Source organism: Bufo gargarizans, chromosome 3, assembly GCF_014858855.1.
Source record: "Bufo gargarizans isolate SCDJY-AF-19 chromosome 3, ASM1485885v1, whole genome shotgun sequence".
Taxonomy (NCBI): domain Eukaryota; kingdom Metazoa; phylum Chordata; class Amphibia; order Anura; family Bufonidae; genus Bufo; species Bufo gargarizans.
In genome coordinates this window covers 333932117-333946669 of record NC_058082.1, presented here as the reverse complement: position 1 = coordinate 333946669, position 14553 = coordinate 333932117, and the positions used below count along the sequence as shown (strand labels likewise).

The following is a 14553-nucleotide window of genomic DNA, read 5'->3' as shown; positions in this document are numbered from 1 at the left end:
AGTCTGGAAAACAAGGAAGGAGTCCCATGGCTCTGACAATTCGGATGACTGGAGTTTAGTGAAGCAAGGTAGTCGAGTAATAGTCCAAGTTTGGTACACAGATTGTGATAGCTGCGGTGTGAGGCAGAGGCATAGTCAGGTAACATATAAGAACAGTTTGCAAGAAGCTCAGGAGCAGTAGATGGCCTAAAGGCAGGACGCACAAACTGGCCAGATTGTGCGTCCTGCCTTAAGGCCATCTACTGCTCCTGAGCTTCCTGCAATTGTCAGAGCCACTGGACTCCTTCCTTGTTTTCCAGACCTTGAGGATTCCACATATCAGCTTGGACTATCCACATGTGAGAAGCTACGCTATCTGCATTAGCACGGACCCCACAGACTTTAAAAAGGAGTATATTTACTCCGAAACGCGTTGTCACTCTACACCTAAATAAAAAAATGATTTAGCAAATATTTACTGGAGACATGTTTGCGCCAACAGGTATCACAGTTGTGTACGATTACATAAACAGAAGTAAAATATTTAACAACAGTAAAACATATAAACCCATGACAGTCAGTGTGACGCAAGTTAAAACAAATTGTCTCCCAATGGAGGGATATACATTGACATTACAGGGTAGTAAAGTGGTTATACAGGTGTGAAAACAACAAAAAATAAATACAAGATATCCTTATGAAGAAATATGAAATCAATGAATTTAACTCTAAAACAAACCAGTGGCAACCATTTTCCTGTTAAGTTTTATCATACTCCAGGATAAGTTATGTTTGGAGGAGCAACTAAGGAAAAGAAAGAAGACAAAGATATGTTTAAGAGAATGCAGTACATATACAAAAATGAATAATTTAAATTATCTGTTATGTTTGGGAGTGTATGTCTCTTACCATTTGAACTGTACATAGGAGGTCCTGGAGGATATGCAGGGTATTGGACTGTTTGACCACTTGGTGCATACACAGGTACAGGTTCATATCCTGGTGGAGGTGGAGCAAACTTGGGGTCAACTGGGTATGGTGGTTGTGATGGATAAGGAGCCTGCATAGGGTATGGAGGCTGCGCAGGATATGGAGGCTGCGTAGGATATGGAGGCTGCGTAGGATATGAAGGCTGCGTAGGATATGAAGGCTGCGTAGGATATGAAGGCTGCGTAGGATATGAAGGCTGCTGAGAAATTCCTGACATCTGTGTTTCTTGCACTAAGACAAAAATTATTACAAATAAAGTGAACTGTTTATGCTATTTGCACAGTTTTCAGATGTTGCTTTACTAAATAACTCCACCAAAGCAGTGTTGCTTTTTAATAGAAATACCATGGCAACAAACATTTGGTCTAGAAGCAGTTTGAAATCAAGTTATCTAGATATGAGATTGAAGACGTTCGGCTTTCCCGACGCAGTCATTTTTTTGTACTTCATGCCTTCCAGGAGCCATAACTTTTTTACTTCTCCATTCACATAGTCATATCAGGGCTTATTTTTGGCGGAGCAAGTTGCACTTTCTAATGGCATCATTTGGGATTACACAAAAATGACATGTTAACTTTATTGTACAGGTCAGTACAATGAATGGGGATCTGATCTGAGGAATGATGGGGCTTAGGGGCCTGATGAAAAATATTTATTTTCTTATTTTCCTCCCCTATAAGATAGGTGCGTCTTATGGTCCGATGTGTCTTATGGAGCAAAAAAACATGGTAAATATTTTTAATTAGATTGTATTTGTCTCATTTTATTTCACTTTGTATATCTTCACATCTATTGTAATGTCTTGGCTTTTGACCTCCAGTTATAAAAGATACATTTCTCTCCAAATCAGTTAGGGCTAGATAGTGATATTAAGATAGGATCCAAGTGGTCAAACACCATTAGCATATGAAAAACAACAACAAAAGTCTCTTAGTCAATAAAGTCCTAAATGTTCAGGAGAGTGGTGGAAACTCCTAGAAGTATCAAATGCTAGTTTCAGTCATGTCAGAAATTACCTGGAAAGTGTTAGTGAACTAACGCAACCAATCAGAACCTGCCAAGGTATATTATAGTAGGTTCTTGAACCAGCTCTTAAAACATATAAATAGTCAGAGCTTGAAACCCGGAAGAGGGCAAGGAAGGGAAAGCGAGGAAGAGAAGAAACTGAAGGAACAAGAGGGGAACCCCCAAGAGGACGCCCGGGAGACCATCACCTAGATATAGTGATGGCTAACCTCCGGCACTCCAGCTGTCGTGAAACTATGACTCCCAGCATACTCCATTCATTTCTATGGCGTTATGAGAACAGCCAAGCAACTGTGCAACATGTGGTTTTCTCATTATATAAATACTTGTCATAAAATACAAGTCTTATTTCTGTGTCACATAATCCCAAAACCTCTACCAAATATTTATAGTTATAGGTGCTTGCCCCGCAGATTATGCCAGTGGCTGGGCAACGGCTGTGATTGACCTACTGCATTGCTGTCCGGTTGCTGGTACAGTGCTAATTTAACTCTACTCGGGATTAGCAGTGTGGACATTTATTTATTTATTGGGCACTTACAAAAACATTGTGTCATGATTTGTAGTTAACCCCTTAATAAAGACAGCAGGCAGTTTTTACCCATAATTGGGTGTGTGTCTCTTATATATTATCTATTGTTTGAATAGGCTATAACTGAGAAATGTGACATCATGTGATGGATATATCTTCGGAGGCAATTTTTTAAGCCACATTCTTATCCGTAAGATAAGAACTGAGCTATAATCAGTGTTTCTAAAGGTCAGAGAGAAAAGATAAGGTTTATTAGATGACCAGCACAAAGTGAAAGTCCATCTGCTCCTGGTCTGATGGAAGAGACAGAACATCCAAAGGCTGCTGCTAAGAGCATGTCAGCTATGTACATAAAAAGGACTCTATATTTCTAATAAATACCAACTTAAAGTCTTTTTAGCTAAAAATTAGTACAACAAAATATTTTTAAAAAAACATTGCCCCCAAAGGTGTACAGTCATGGCCAAAAGTTTTGAGACTGACACAAACATTCGTTTTCACAAAGTTTGCTGCTAAACTGCTTTTAGATCTTTGTTTCAGTTGTTTCTGTGATGTAGTGAAATATAATTACATGCACTTCCTACGTTTCAAAGGCTTTTATCGACAATTACATGACATTTATGAGAGTCAGTATTTGCAGTGTTGGCCCTTCTTTTTCAGGACCTCTGCAATTCGACTGGGCATGCTCTCAACCAACTTCTGGGCCAATTCCTGACTGATAGCAACCCATTCTTTCATAATCACTTCTTGGAGTTTGTCAGAATTAGTGGGTTTTTATTTGTCCACCCGCCTCTTGAGGATTGACCACAAGTTCTCAATGGGATTAAGATCTGGGGAGTTTCCAGGCCATGGACCCAAAATGTCAACGTTTTTAGTCCCCGAGCCACTTAGTTATCACTTTTGCCTTATGGCACGGTGCTCCATCATGCTGGAAAATGCATTGTTCTTCACCAAACTGTTGTTGGAAGAAGTTGCTGTTTGGTACCATTCTTTATTCATGGCTGTGTTTTGGGGCAAAATTGTGAGTGAGCCCACTCCCTTGGATGAGAAGCAAACCCACACGTGAATGGTCTCAGGATGCTTTACTGTTGGCATGACACAGGACTGATTGTAGCGCTCATCTTTTCTTCTCTGGACAAGCCTTTTTCCTGATGCCACAAACAATCGGAAAGAGGCTTCATCGGAGAATATGACTTTGTCCCAGTCCTTAGCAGTTCATTCACCATATTTTCTGCAGAAGATCAATCTGTGCCTGATGTTTATTTTTGAGAGAAGTGGCTTCTTTGTTGCCCTTCTTGACACCAGGCCATCTTCCAAAAGTCTTCGCCTCACTGTGCGTGCAGATGCGCTTACACCTGCTTGCTGCCATTCCTGAGCAAGCTCTGCACTGGTGGCACTCCGATCCCGCAGGTGAATCCTCTTTAGGAGAAGATCCTGGCGCTTGCTGGACTTTCTTGGACGCCCTGAAGCCTTCTTAACAAGAATTGAACCTCTTTCCTTGAAGTCCTTGATGATCCTATAAATTGTTAATTTAGGTGCAATCTTAGTAGCCACAATATTCTTGCCTGTGAAGCCATTTTTATGCAACACAATGATGGCTGCACGCGTTTCTTTGCAGGTCACCATGGTTAACAACGGAAGAACAATGATTTCAAGCATCACCCTCCTTTTAACAGGTCAAGTCTGCCATTTTAACCCAATCGGCCTGACATAATGATCTCCAGCCTTGTGCTCGTCAACATTCTCACCTGAGTTAACAAGACAATTACTGAAATGATCTCAGCAGGTCCTTTAATGACAGCAATGAAATGCACTGGAAAGTTTTTGGGGGGATTAAGTTAATTTTCATGGCAAAGAAGGACTATGCAATTCATCTAATCACTCTTCATAACATTCTGGAGTATATGCAAATTGATATTATAAAAACTTGAGCAGCAATTTTTCCAATTTCCAATATTTATCTAATTCTCAAAACTTTCGGCCACGACTGTACATGTTGTCACCTCTCTTGACGTCAGGTTTAGTAACTACTTGCACCCCCATGTAATAACAATTCTGGAACATCTGTCCTTATGACTGTATATTGTGCCATGCCTCTATTATTCCTGTTAAAAGTCTGCTTGGTGTTACCAGTAGTGGGTGTGTCTGACTCTGTCCAATCAGTGCTGCCGATGCTGTACAGGGACACCCCCCCCCCCCCCCACACCCCAATGGCAATACTCATCTGTACCTTTACTGCAAGCTGCTGGCAATTCATTTATAACTTCTAGCAGGAATAATAGAGGAATGGCACAACATAGAGTCACAAGAATATACGCTCCAGAATTGTTATGACATGGGGAATGAAAGTAGTTACTACAACAGACATGTCAGGAGAGGTGACAGGTCCTATTTAAATGCATCATACATACTGATGAGTAGCAGCACGGGGGAGCAGCAGTATAGAACACATTTTATACTGTAAACAATATAGACAGGTAGTCAAACAGCAAAATAAATGCCCAGTCTTCTCTGGTTCAGAGACTGTACATATGCTTGCTTTGCGTTGAGGTCTCCTTGGCCATGTCCTATACCCTAGCAAGTGAGCTCTAGGGCTCTGTCACACAAGCGTGTCCCTTGCGGGAATCATGCTCCGTGTGAGAGAGGGATCGTGCGTTCTGGACTTAGAAAGCGCACAACATTATCATGATTTATAATGCTGTGTGCCTGTGCATGACTTTTCTGTAACGGAATCTTACTGACAAAGTTGTCAGTATAATTCTCTCACAATCATGATAATGCTTTGTGCTTCCTAAGTCCAGAACGCAGGATCCATCTTCTCACATGGAGCATGATTCCAGCAAGGGCCACGGTTGTGTGAAAGAGCCCTTATATAAGCTAATGGCACCGAATGATGTTGGATTACAGCGATGCTACTGTACTTCATTTAAAGGGAGCCTGTCAGCAGACTTGACTCCTCAAAACTGCTGACATAGCTATATAGATGATGGGAGGCGCAGTGTAAGCATACATGGGAAGATAGTCAAGCAAGATGCATGACTAAGAAATCTAACTATCATTCAGTCGCTGCCATCGCAATTGCCAAAGATGTGGTCCCTTAGCGTTCCGTGCCTTTGACAGTTGGCACTACTTGACATTGTGATGCCAGGGTGATTAAATGTTGTATTTCTTGCTTTCCTTCTGACGTACTGGAGCCAAAACGGATCCGTCCTGGCACATAATGTAAGTCAATGGGGACAGATCCGTTTTCTCCAACACAATCTAGTACAATAAAAAAACAGATCCGTCCCCCATTACAACAACTATTGCCCCAAGTATGCTTACACTGTTCCCATCATCACCCACAGTGCTGTAAGCAGTTTTGAGAGGTCAAAGCTACTGACAGACACACTTAAAATGAACAGAAAACATTTAATTAAGTGTCCATTTAAATATCAGACTCACCAACATAAGGTGTTCCGCGCTGGTGGCGCCGCTGGTACAAGTAGCAGCAAGAACACATGAAGCAGCAAATGAGTGTCACAATCACCACAAAGAAGAGGACGACAGCAAAGCCAATTCCAGCGATTGTCTTTGGGCTGCAGAGAACGCAAAGGCAAGGTTATTTTTTATTAGTTAGTTATCACTAGTGAACACAAGAAGGCTTGAAGCCAAAAGGAAGTAAACTAAATCATGCTGTTTATTTTAGTTGCATTAGTCACAGGCTACTTCTCATCCTATACATATATGAGGGCTGTTCAATAAGTTATCTACCCCAGCATGTTCTGTCAGCGTTAGGCTACTTTCACACTAGTGTTTTGGCTTTCCGTTTGAGATCCGTTCATGGCTCTCAGAAGCGGCCTAAAACGTATCAGTTATGCCCTAATGCATACTGAATGGAAAAGGATCCGCTCAGAATGCATCAGATTGCCTCCGTTCAGTCACCATTGTGCTCGGGAGGCGGACACCAAAACGCTGCCTGCAGCGCTTTGCTTTCCTTTTGATTAAACGGAACCAAACGGATCAGTCCTCGCACACAATGTAAGTCAATGGGGACGGATCCACTTTCTCTGACACAATCTGGCACAACAAAAAACCGATCCCCCATTGACTTTCTATGGTATTCAAGACGGACTAGGGCCTACCATTAAAATTTATTTTGGGGGCCCACCATACAGATACATACAAATATTACCTGCTCACATGGCAGCAAGATGCTACAAGATGATTATAAGGTCCCTGCAGCAATTTTGAGAAGGCAGGTTTCTGGAAAAGGAGGATACTGACTGTCCTGCCTCTGTACCTATAAGTCATCTCAGTCACATGAACGTGTCTATAATAATAAACTGGGTAGTTTCTTAAATATTCAAGCCAGTTTTTTTTAATGTCAACTTAGGCTGATTGAAGTGTTGTACAATCTATTTGCAGTGCAGTATGTCTACCGTGTTAAGTGCCACTTGTGCAGGGGGTGGAAGACAAGGGGCATAACTTGCTCGGGGGACCCACCAGGGGATTCACCTGTACCATTGTGGGCCAGTCCGAGCCTTTTGGCGGTCCTACTCATTGACTGACAGCTATATCTGTGTCATACATGAGTGCATACAGAGACAGTTGTCAATCACAGAGCAGAACCGTCCACATGGCTACGGAGCTCAGAAAAAGCACAGATTTAAATGAATAAAATACAAGTTATACTGAATCTTTTCTCAAACATAAAACAATATAATCAAATCTACTCAGCGTCTCTTCCTCTAGAATAACATGCTGTCAGTTCAGACTGCTTGTTCAACGTGACTGGTAAGCTTTAAAAGGAATCTGTCAGCTACAAAACATTTGCCAAACTACAGTAAGCGGTGTATGGTGTAAGTGATGCGAGTCCGGTTATGTAATTTTTATCTTCCTACTAACTTGCATTCCAAAGTCTTGCTCCGATAAACCAGCAGTAAAATGCAGTGGGAGGACATAACCAGACTTACACGATAAACCGTTTACTCTACCTTGGAGGGTGTTTCGGAGCCAACAGATTCCCTTTAAGGCCCATCACTGAAATTCAAAAACATGTCTATAGGGGAAATGTTTAGCTATCAAAGGAATTTCAGTAAATATATTATTACTGTTAGCCTCATAAATATTTGAACATTGACCTGGGTAATGTTAATTTAGGGTCTACCACAACATGATGGAGCTGAAATTAAATGCAGACTTTCAAATATCAGTAATGTGAGGTATTAGTTTCCCATAGAATGAAGGGTATAGGTCAGTTTTACTGAATAGGAAACGCCGTAGAGACCAAACCTGTAAAACTGTGGTGGGATACAATTTTTTTCAATTCCACACAATTTGAAATTTTTTGCCCCTACTTCCCGCTACCCTGTATGCAACATTAAGTGGCGTCATTAGATACAAGCTATGTGAACAGGAAAATAAAAAGGTTATGGCTCTGGGACTCTAGGGGTTAACCAAAACCTACTAGAGAGAAGTATCTCTGTCGCTATTACATTAACTCAGATGATCAGGAGAAATGTAGACCCCATCCACAATTTTTCACTTTTTTTTCACAGAAGTTAAAAGCAAATCTGGTGAAGTGATGTAGGAATTACAGCTATTTTTACTTTTGAAATATAGCAACAATGGACCAGTACAACCACACTCTGGTATAAATCTGGACCAAATTTTTTTTTATTAAGTTTATTGTAAACCGAAAATATAAAAATGAAAATAATAAACCCGATCCACTCCTCTATAGATGAATACAGATATATTATTTATAATACCAATTCATAAAACAGTACATAAAAATAATTAAAATATACTACTGTGCCTACATATCTCCTTATATATATACACACACACACACACACACACACACTGTCGCAGGGCCCAAGCGACATAAAAATATTCCATCGAATATTGCTGCTTTGTTGATTATGTTACCATTCGAAAACGTGGGACGCCACAAATTGTTTTAGCATAGACGGATTCCTAAGATACGATCTTTAACTCTAGCATATGATACAGTCCTGGTCAAAAGTTTAAGACCACTTGAAAAAATCATATTTAGCATGGCTGGATCTTAACAAGGTTCCAAGTAGAGCTTCAACATGCAGCAAGAAGAAATGGGAGTGAGACCAAACATTTTTTGAGCATTCAATTTAAAAGAAAACAAATAAACTGAAACAGGCTGTTTTTCAGCTGATCAAAAATTTAGGACCACACCTTAACCCCTTAAGGACCAGGCTCATTTTCACCTTAAGGACCAGGCCATTTTTTGCAAATCTGACCAGTGTCACTTTAAGTGCTGATAACTTTAAAACGCTTTTACTTATACAGGCCATTCTGAGATTGTTTTTACGTCACATATTGTACTTCATGACACTGGTAAAATAAAGTAAAAAAAAATAATTTTTTTGCATAATAAAATACCAAATTTACCAAAAATTTGGAAAAATTAGCAAATTTCAAAGTTTCAGTTTCTCTACTTCTGTAATACATAGTAATACCCACAAAAATTGTGATGACTTAACATTCCACATATGTCTACTTCATGTTTGAATTATTTTGGGAATGATATTTTATTTTTGGGGGATGTTACAAGGCTTAGAAGTTTAGAAGCAAATCTTGAAATTTTTCAGAAATTTACAAAAACCCAATTTTTAGGGACCACTACAGCTCTGAAGTCACTTTGCGAGGCTTACATAATAGAAACCGTCCAAAAATGACCACATTCTATAAACTACACCCCTCAAGGTATTAACTGATTTTACAAACTCCGTTTACCCTTTAGGTGTTGCACAAGAGTTATTGGCAAATGGGGATGAAATTTGAGAATTTCATTTTTTTGCCTAATTTTCCATTTTAACCCATTTTTTCCACTAAGAAAGCAAGGGTTAACAGCCAAACAAGACTGTATCTTTATTGCCCTGACTCTGCCGTTTACAGAAACACCCCATATGTGGCCGTAAACTACTGTACGGCCACACAGCGGGGCGTAGAGTGAAAGGTACGCCGTATGGTTTTTGGAAGCCAGATTTTGCTGGACAGTTTTTTGGACACCATGTCCCATTTGAAGCCCCCTGATGCACCCCTAGAGTAGAAACTCCATAAAAGTGACCCCCATCTAAGAAACTACACCCCTCATGGTATTCAAAACTGATTTTACAAACTTCGTTAACCCTTTAGGTGTTGCACAAGAGTTATTGGCAAATGGGGATGAAATTTGAGAATTTCATTTTTTTGCCTAATTTTCCATTTTAACCCATTTTTTACCACTAAGAAAGCAAGGGTTAACAGCCAAACAAGACTGTATCTTTATTGCCCTGACTCTGCCGTTTACAGAAACACCCCATATGTGGCCGTAAACTACTGTACGGCCACAAAGCGGGGCGTAGAGTGAAAGGTGCGCCATATGGTTTTTGGAAGCCAGATTTTGCTGGACAGTTTTTTTGACACCATGTCCCATTTGAAGCCCCCTGATGCACCCCTAGTAGAAACTCCATAAAAGTGACCCCATCTAAGAAACTACACCCCTCAAGGTATTCAAAACTGATTTTACAAACTTTGTTTACCCTTTAGGTGTTGCACAAGATTTAATGCAAAATAGAGATACAATTTCAAAATTTCACTTTTTTGGCAGATTTTCCATTTTAATATTTTTTTTCCAGTTACAAAGCAAGGGTTAACAGCCAAACAAAACTCATTATTTATGGCCCTGATTCTGTAGTTTACAGAAACACCTCATATGTGGTTGTAAACCGCTGTACGGGCACACGGCAGGGCTCAGAAGGAAAGGAATGCCATACGGTTTTTGGAAGGCAGATTTTGCTGGACTGGTTTTTTGACACCATGTCCCATTTGAAGCCCCCCTGATGCACCCCTAGAGTAGAAACTCCAAAAAAGTGACCCCATTTTAGAAACTACGGGATACGGTGGCAGTATTGTTGGTACTAGTTCAGGGTACATATGATTTTTGGTTGCTCTATATTACACTTTTTGTGCGGCAAGGTAACAAGAAATAGCTTTTTTGGCACGTTTTTTTTTTGTTATTTACAACATTCATCTGACAGGTTAGATCACGTGGTAATTTTATAGAGCAGGTTGTCACGGACGCAGCGATACCTAATATGTATACAATTTTTTTTATTTATGTAAGTTTTATACAATAACCAAAAAATTGTTTAGTGTCTCCATAGTCTGAGAGCCATAGTTTTTTCAGTTTTTGGGCGATTATCTTGAGTAGGGTATAATTTTTTGCGGGATGAGATGACAGTTTGATTGGCACTATTTTGGGGTGCATATGACTTTTTGATCGCTTGCTATTACACTTTTTGTGACGTAAGATGGCAAAAAATTGCTTTTTTTACACAGTTTTTTTTTTTTTTTTTTTTTACGGTGGTCACCTGAGGGGTTAGGTCATGTGATATTTATATAGAGCCGGTCGATACGGACGCGGCAATACCTAATATGTATACTTTATTTTTATTTATGTAGGTTTTACACAATGATTTTATTTTTGAAACAAAAAAAATTATGTTTTAGTGTTTCCATAGTCTAAGAGCCATAGTTTTTTCAGTTTTTGGGCGATTATCTTGAGTAGGGTCTCATTTTTTGCAGGATGAGATGACGGTTTGATTGGTACTATTTTGGCATACATGCGACTTTTTTGATCACTTTTATTACCTTTTTTGGGAAGTAAGGTGGGCAAAATTTCAATTTTCTCATAGTTTTAATTTTTTTATTTTTATGGCGTTCACTGTGCGGGGAAAGTAACATGACCGTTTTATAGATCAGGTCGTTACAGACGCGGCGATACCTAATATGTGTAGTCTTTTATTTTTTAAATTTTTATTCAACGATATTTTTTTTTTTATATCTTAACTTTTTTCACTTATTTTTTGTATTTTTTGACCCAGACCCACTTGGTTCTTGAAGATCCAGTGGGTCTGATGTCTGTAAAATACAGTACAGAACCTATATAGGTTTCTGTACTGTATTTTACTTACACTGAACAGATCTATGCTTTCAGCACAGATCTGTTCAGCACCATGGACAGCAGGACGCCTGAGCAGGCGTCCTGTTGCCATGGGAACCTTCCCCGTCTGCCACAACTTCGCAGACGGGGAAGGGTGAGGACTGGGGTGTAGGGGGGCTGTCTGGGGGCTCTCTCCCTCTCCCATCGGGGGGCTGCAAAGGCACAGCAGCCCACCGATCGGAGAGGGAGGGAGCTCCCTCTTACTGTTAACCTTTTCCATACAGCGGTCCGTACGGACCGCTGTATGGAAAGGGTTAAACGGCTGACATTGCATCAACGATGTCAGCCGTTTATACCAGGGTGCCAGCAATGTGCTGGCACCCTGGTATACCCACTGTACACCAACGATTACGCAATGGGAGGCGGGCGGGGGATCGCGATCCCGCCTGCCGCACCGCCCACCTCCCGCAACGCCCCCACCGCCTGCGACACCCCCCCTGCACCACCCGCCGCCATCAAATCGTGCAGGGGTGCAGGGGGGGGGGGTGTACTATATTGATTTTAGGCACTCTAAAGTTTCTGATCCCCGCGGTCAGGGACCACGGGGATCAGAAACTGCAAAAAGCGCAGCAAACCGCAGGTCTGAATTGACCTGCGGTTTGCTGCGATCGCCGACACGGGGGGTCACCCCCCCTGGCGTTTTAACAGGATGCCGGCTGAATGATTTCAGCCGGAATCCTGTTCAAATTAACCCCTGCGGTGCCGGAATGCCGATTTTAAAGTTAGGACGTACCGGTACGTCCTTGGTCCTTAAGGACTCGGGAAATTGGGCGTACCGGTACGTCCTATGTCCTTAAGGGGTTAAAAAAAATAAAAACAGAAATCCAACTTCCAAACATGAACTCAGTAATGAGTAGCTCCGCAGTTATTTTTTATCACTTCAAAAATTCGTTTCGGCATGCTTGATGCAAGCGTTTCCATGAGGTGAGTGGGAACATTTCTCCAAGTGGTGAAGACGGCCGCACGAAGGCCATCTACTGTCTGGAACTGTTGTCCATTTTTGTAAACTTCCCTTGCCATCCATCCCCAAAGGTTCTCAATTGGATTTAGATCAGGGGGAACACGCAGGATGGGCGAAAAGATTGATGTTATTCTCCTGGAAAAAGTCCCTTGTCCTGCGTGCATTGTGTAATGTAGCGTTGTCCTGTTGAAAAACCTAGTCGTTACCACACAGACAAGGGCCCTCAGTCATGAGGAATGCTCTCTGCAACATCTGAACATAGCCAGTGGCCGTTTGACGCCCCTGCACTCCACTGAAGGAAAAAGCACCCCAGACCATTATGGCTCCCCCTCCACTGTGGCGCGTAGAAAGCATCTCAGATGAGATCTGCTTGTCATGCCAGAAATGTTGGAAACCATCAGGACCATCAAGGTTACATTTTTTCTCATCAGAGAATAAAACTTTCTTCCACCTTTGAATGTCCCATGTTTGGTGCTCTCTTGCAAAGTCCAAACGAGCAGTTCTGTGGCGTTCAAGGAGACGAGGTCTTTGAAGACGTTTTTTTGTTTTTGATGCCCTTCAGTCTCAGATGCCGTCTGATGGTTATGGGGCTGCAGTCAGCACCAGTAAAGGCCTTAATTTGGGTCGAGGATCGTCCAGTGTCTTGACAGACAGCCAATTGGATCCCCCGGCTCAGTGCTGATGACATTTTTTGGGGTCTTCCACTTGACTTTTTTGCTCCATAATCCTCACGATCATTTAAGAAATTCCAAATGACTGTCTTACTGCGTACCACCTCAGAAGCGATGGCGCGCTGTGAGAGACCCTGCTTATGCAGTTCAACAACCCGACCACGTTCAAAAAGGTAGTTTTTTTGCCTTTGCCATCACAACGTGTGACTACCTGACAGAAAATGACAATGAATCCACATCTTTGCACAGATTTGGCTTTTTAAAAAGGCATGTGGTCCTAAAATTTGGATTAGCTGAAAAACAGCCTGTTTCAGTTTATTCGTTATTTTAAATTGAATGCTCAGAAAATGTTTTGTCTCACTCCCATTTCTTCTTGTTGCATGTTGAAGCTCTACTTGGAACCTTGTTAAGATCCAGCCATGCTAAACGATGTAAAATATTATTTTTTTGCCATTTTTCAAGTGGTCTTAAACTTTTGATCAGGACCGTATTATTGAAAGTCTCCATGCTTACAAGATTTAGGATCCAAGATTGGATGGGTTACTGGCCTGTACATTGTTGCAGTTGCGTTTTCTTTGTGATACTGGACATTTTAATACAATATCATCCATTGCCATATCTTTTGCCATTCTGTTTTATGCTGCTATTGTCGCCTATTTTAGACCATGTTTAATAAATCGTAATATTTTCGAATCCTCTGATTTCGATGCGACTCCTTATGCCAAGTGCCCTTATCCACATTTTTTTCCAGCTACTTTCTTATTCTATTGATTTGGGTGCATCAATTTTAGTTGGAGCACCTTAGCATTCCTAAATCAGGGTGAGCCGCCCCATACATCCAACAAAATAATGGAACTGTCCGCCAAATAAATAAAAATCAAAAATGTTATTCAATCTTATGTATTAGTAGTTATTGTCCAGTACTGTATTGATTAGTCCTATATTAGTTATTGGTACTGTTCATAAATGAATAGTTATCATCTCCTTTTCTCCAATATATACAATAAATATGGTAGGTTGAATAATACAAATGCGGTCAGATATATATTGTATACTGGCAGAAGGACCTGGCTTCGCACGGGTATATTTCATCCCTTTCATTTCATGTTTCCGTGTGCCATAAAAAAATAAACAGTATTCCCCATAACAGTGACCTCCACAGTGCCAGCCCCTTTAACAGTGACCTCCACAGTGGCCGTCCATTTAACAGTGACTTCCACAGTGCCCGCACCTTTAATAGTGAACTCCACAGCGCCAGTCCGTTTAATAGTGGCCCCTGCCGCCGATGCATGTAGCAGTGTAGTTGTGCCGTCATAAGTCTGAATATTTAAGCACTTCACATCTGGGCCATTTGCCCCTTTCCTGACCAGGCCTAATTTAGCAAATC

At 41.1% G+C, this 14553-nt stretch overlaps 1 protein-coding gene across 2 annotated transcripts in view; it reads right to left on the bottom strand.

Moving 5' to 3' along the window:
* Window positions 1-420: 420 nt before the first annotated feature.
* The window catches only part of SHISA4 (shisa family member 4), a 52165-nt gene continuing 38032 nt past the window's right edge, over window positions 421-14553 (bottom strand). Inside the window, exons 3-5 of one of the 2 annotated variants that reach the window (XM_044287177.1) lie at window positions 5972-6105; window positions 889-1200; window positions 421-783 (exon numbers count right to left, since the gene is read on the bottom strand). In XM_044287177.1, the coding sequence (XP_044143112.1) occupies window positions 749-783; window positions 889-1200; window positions 5972-6105 (481 nt within the window). In that variant the 3' untranslated portion in view covers window positions 421-748. The remainder of the gene's footprint in view (window positions 784-888; window positions 1201-5971; window positions 6106-14553) is intronic. The other variant, XM_044287178.1, reaches the window with a different exon arrangement.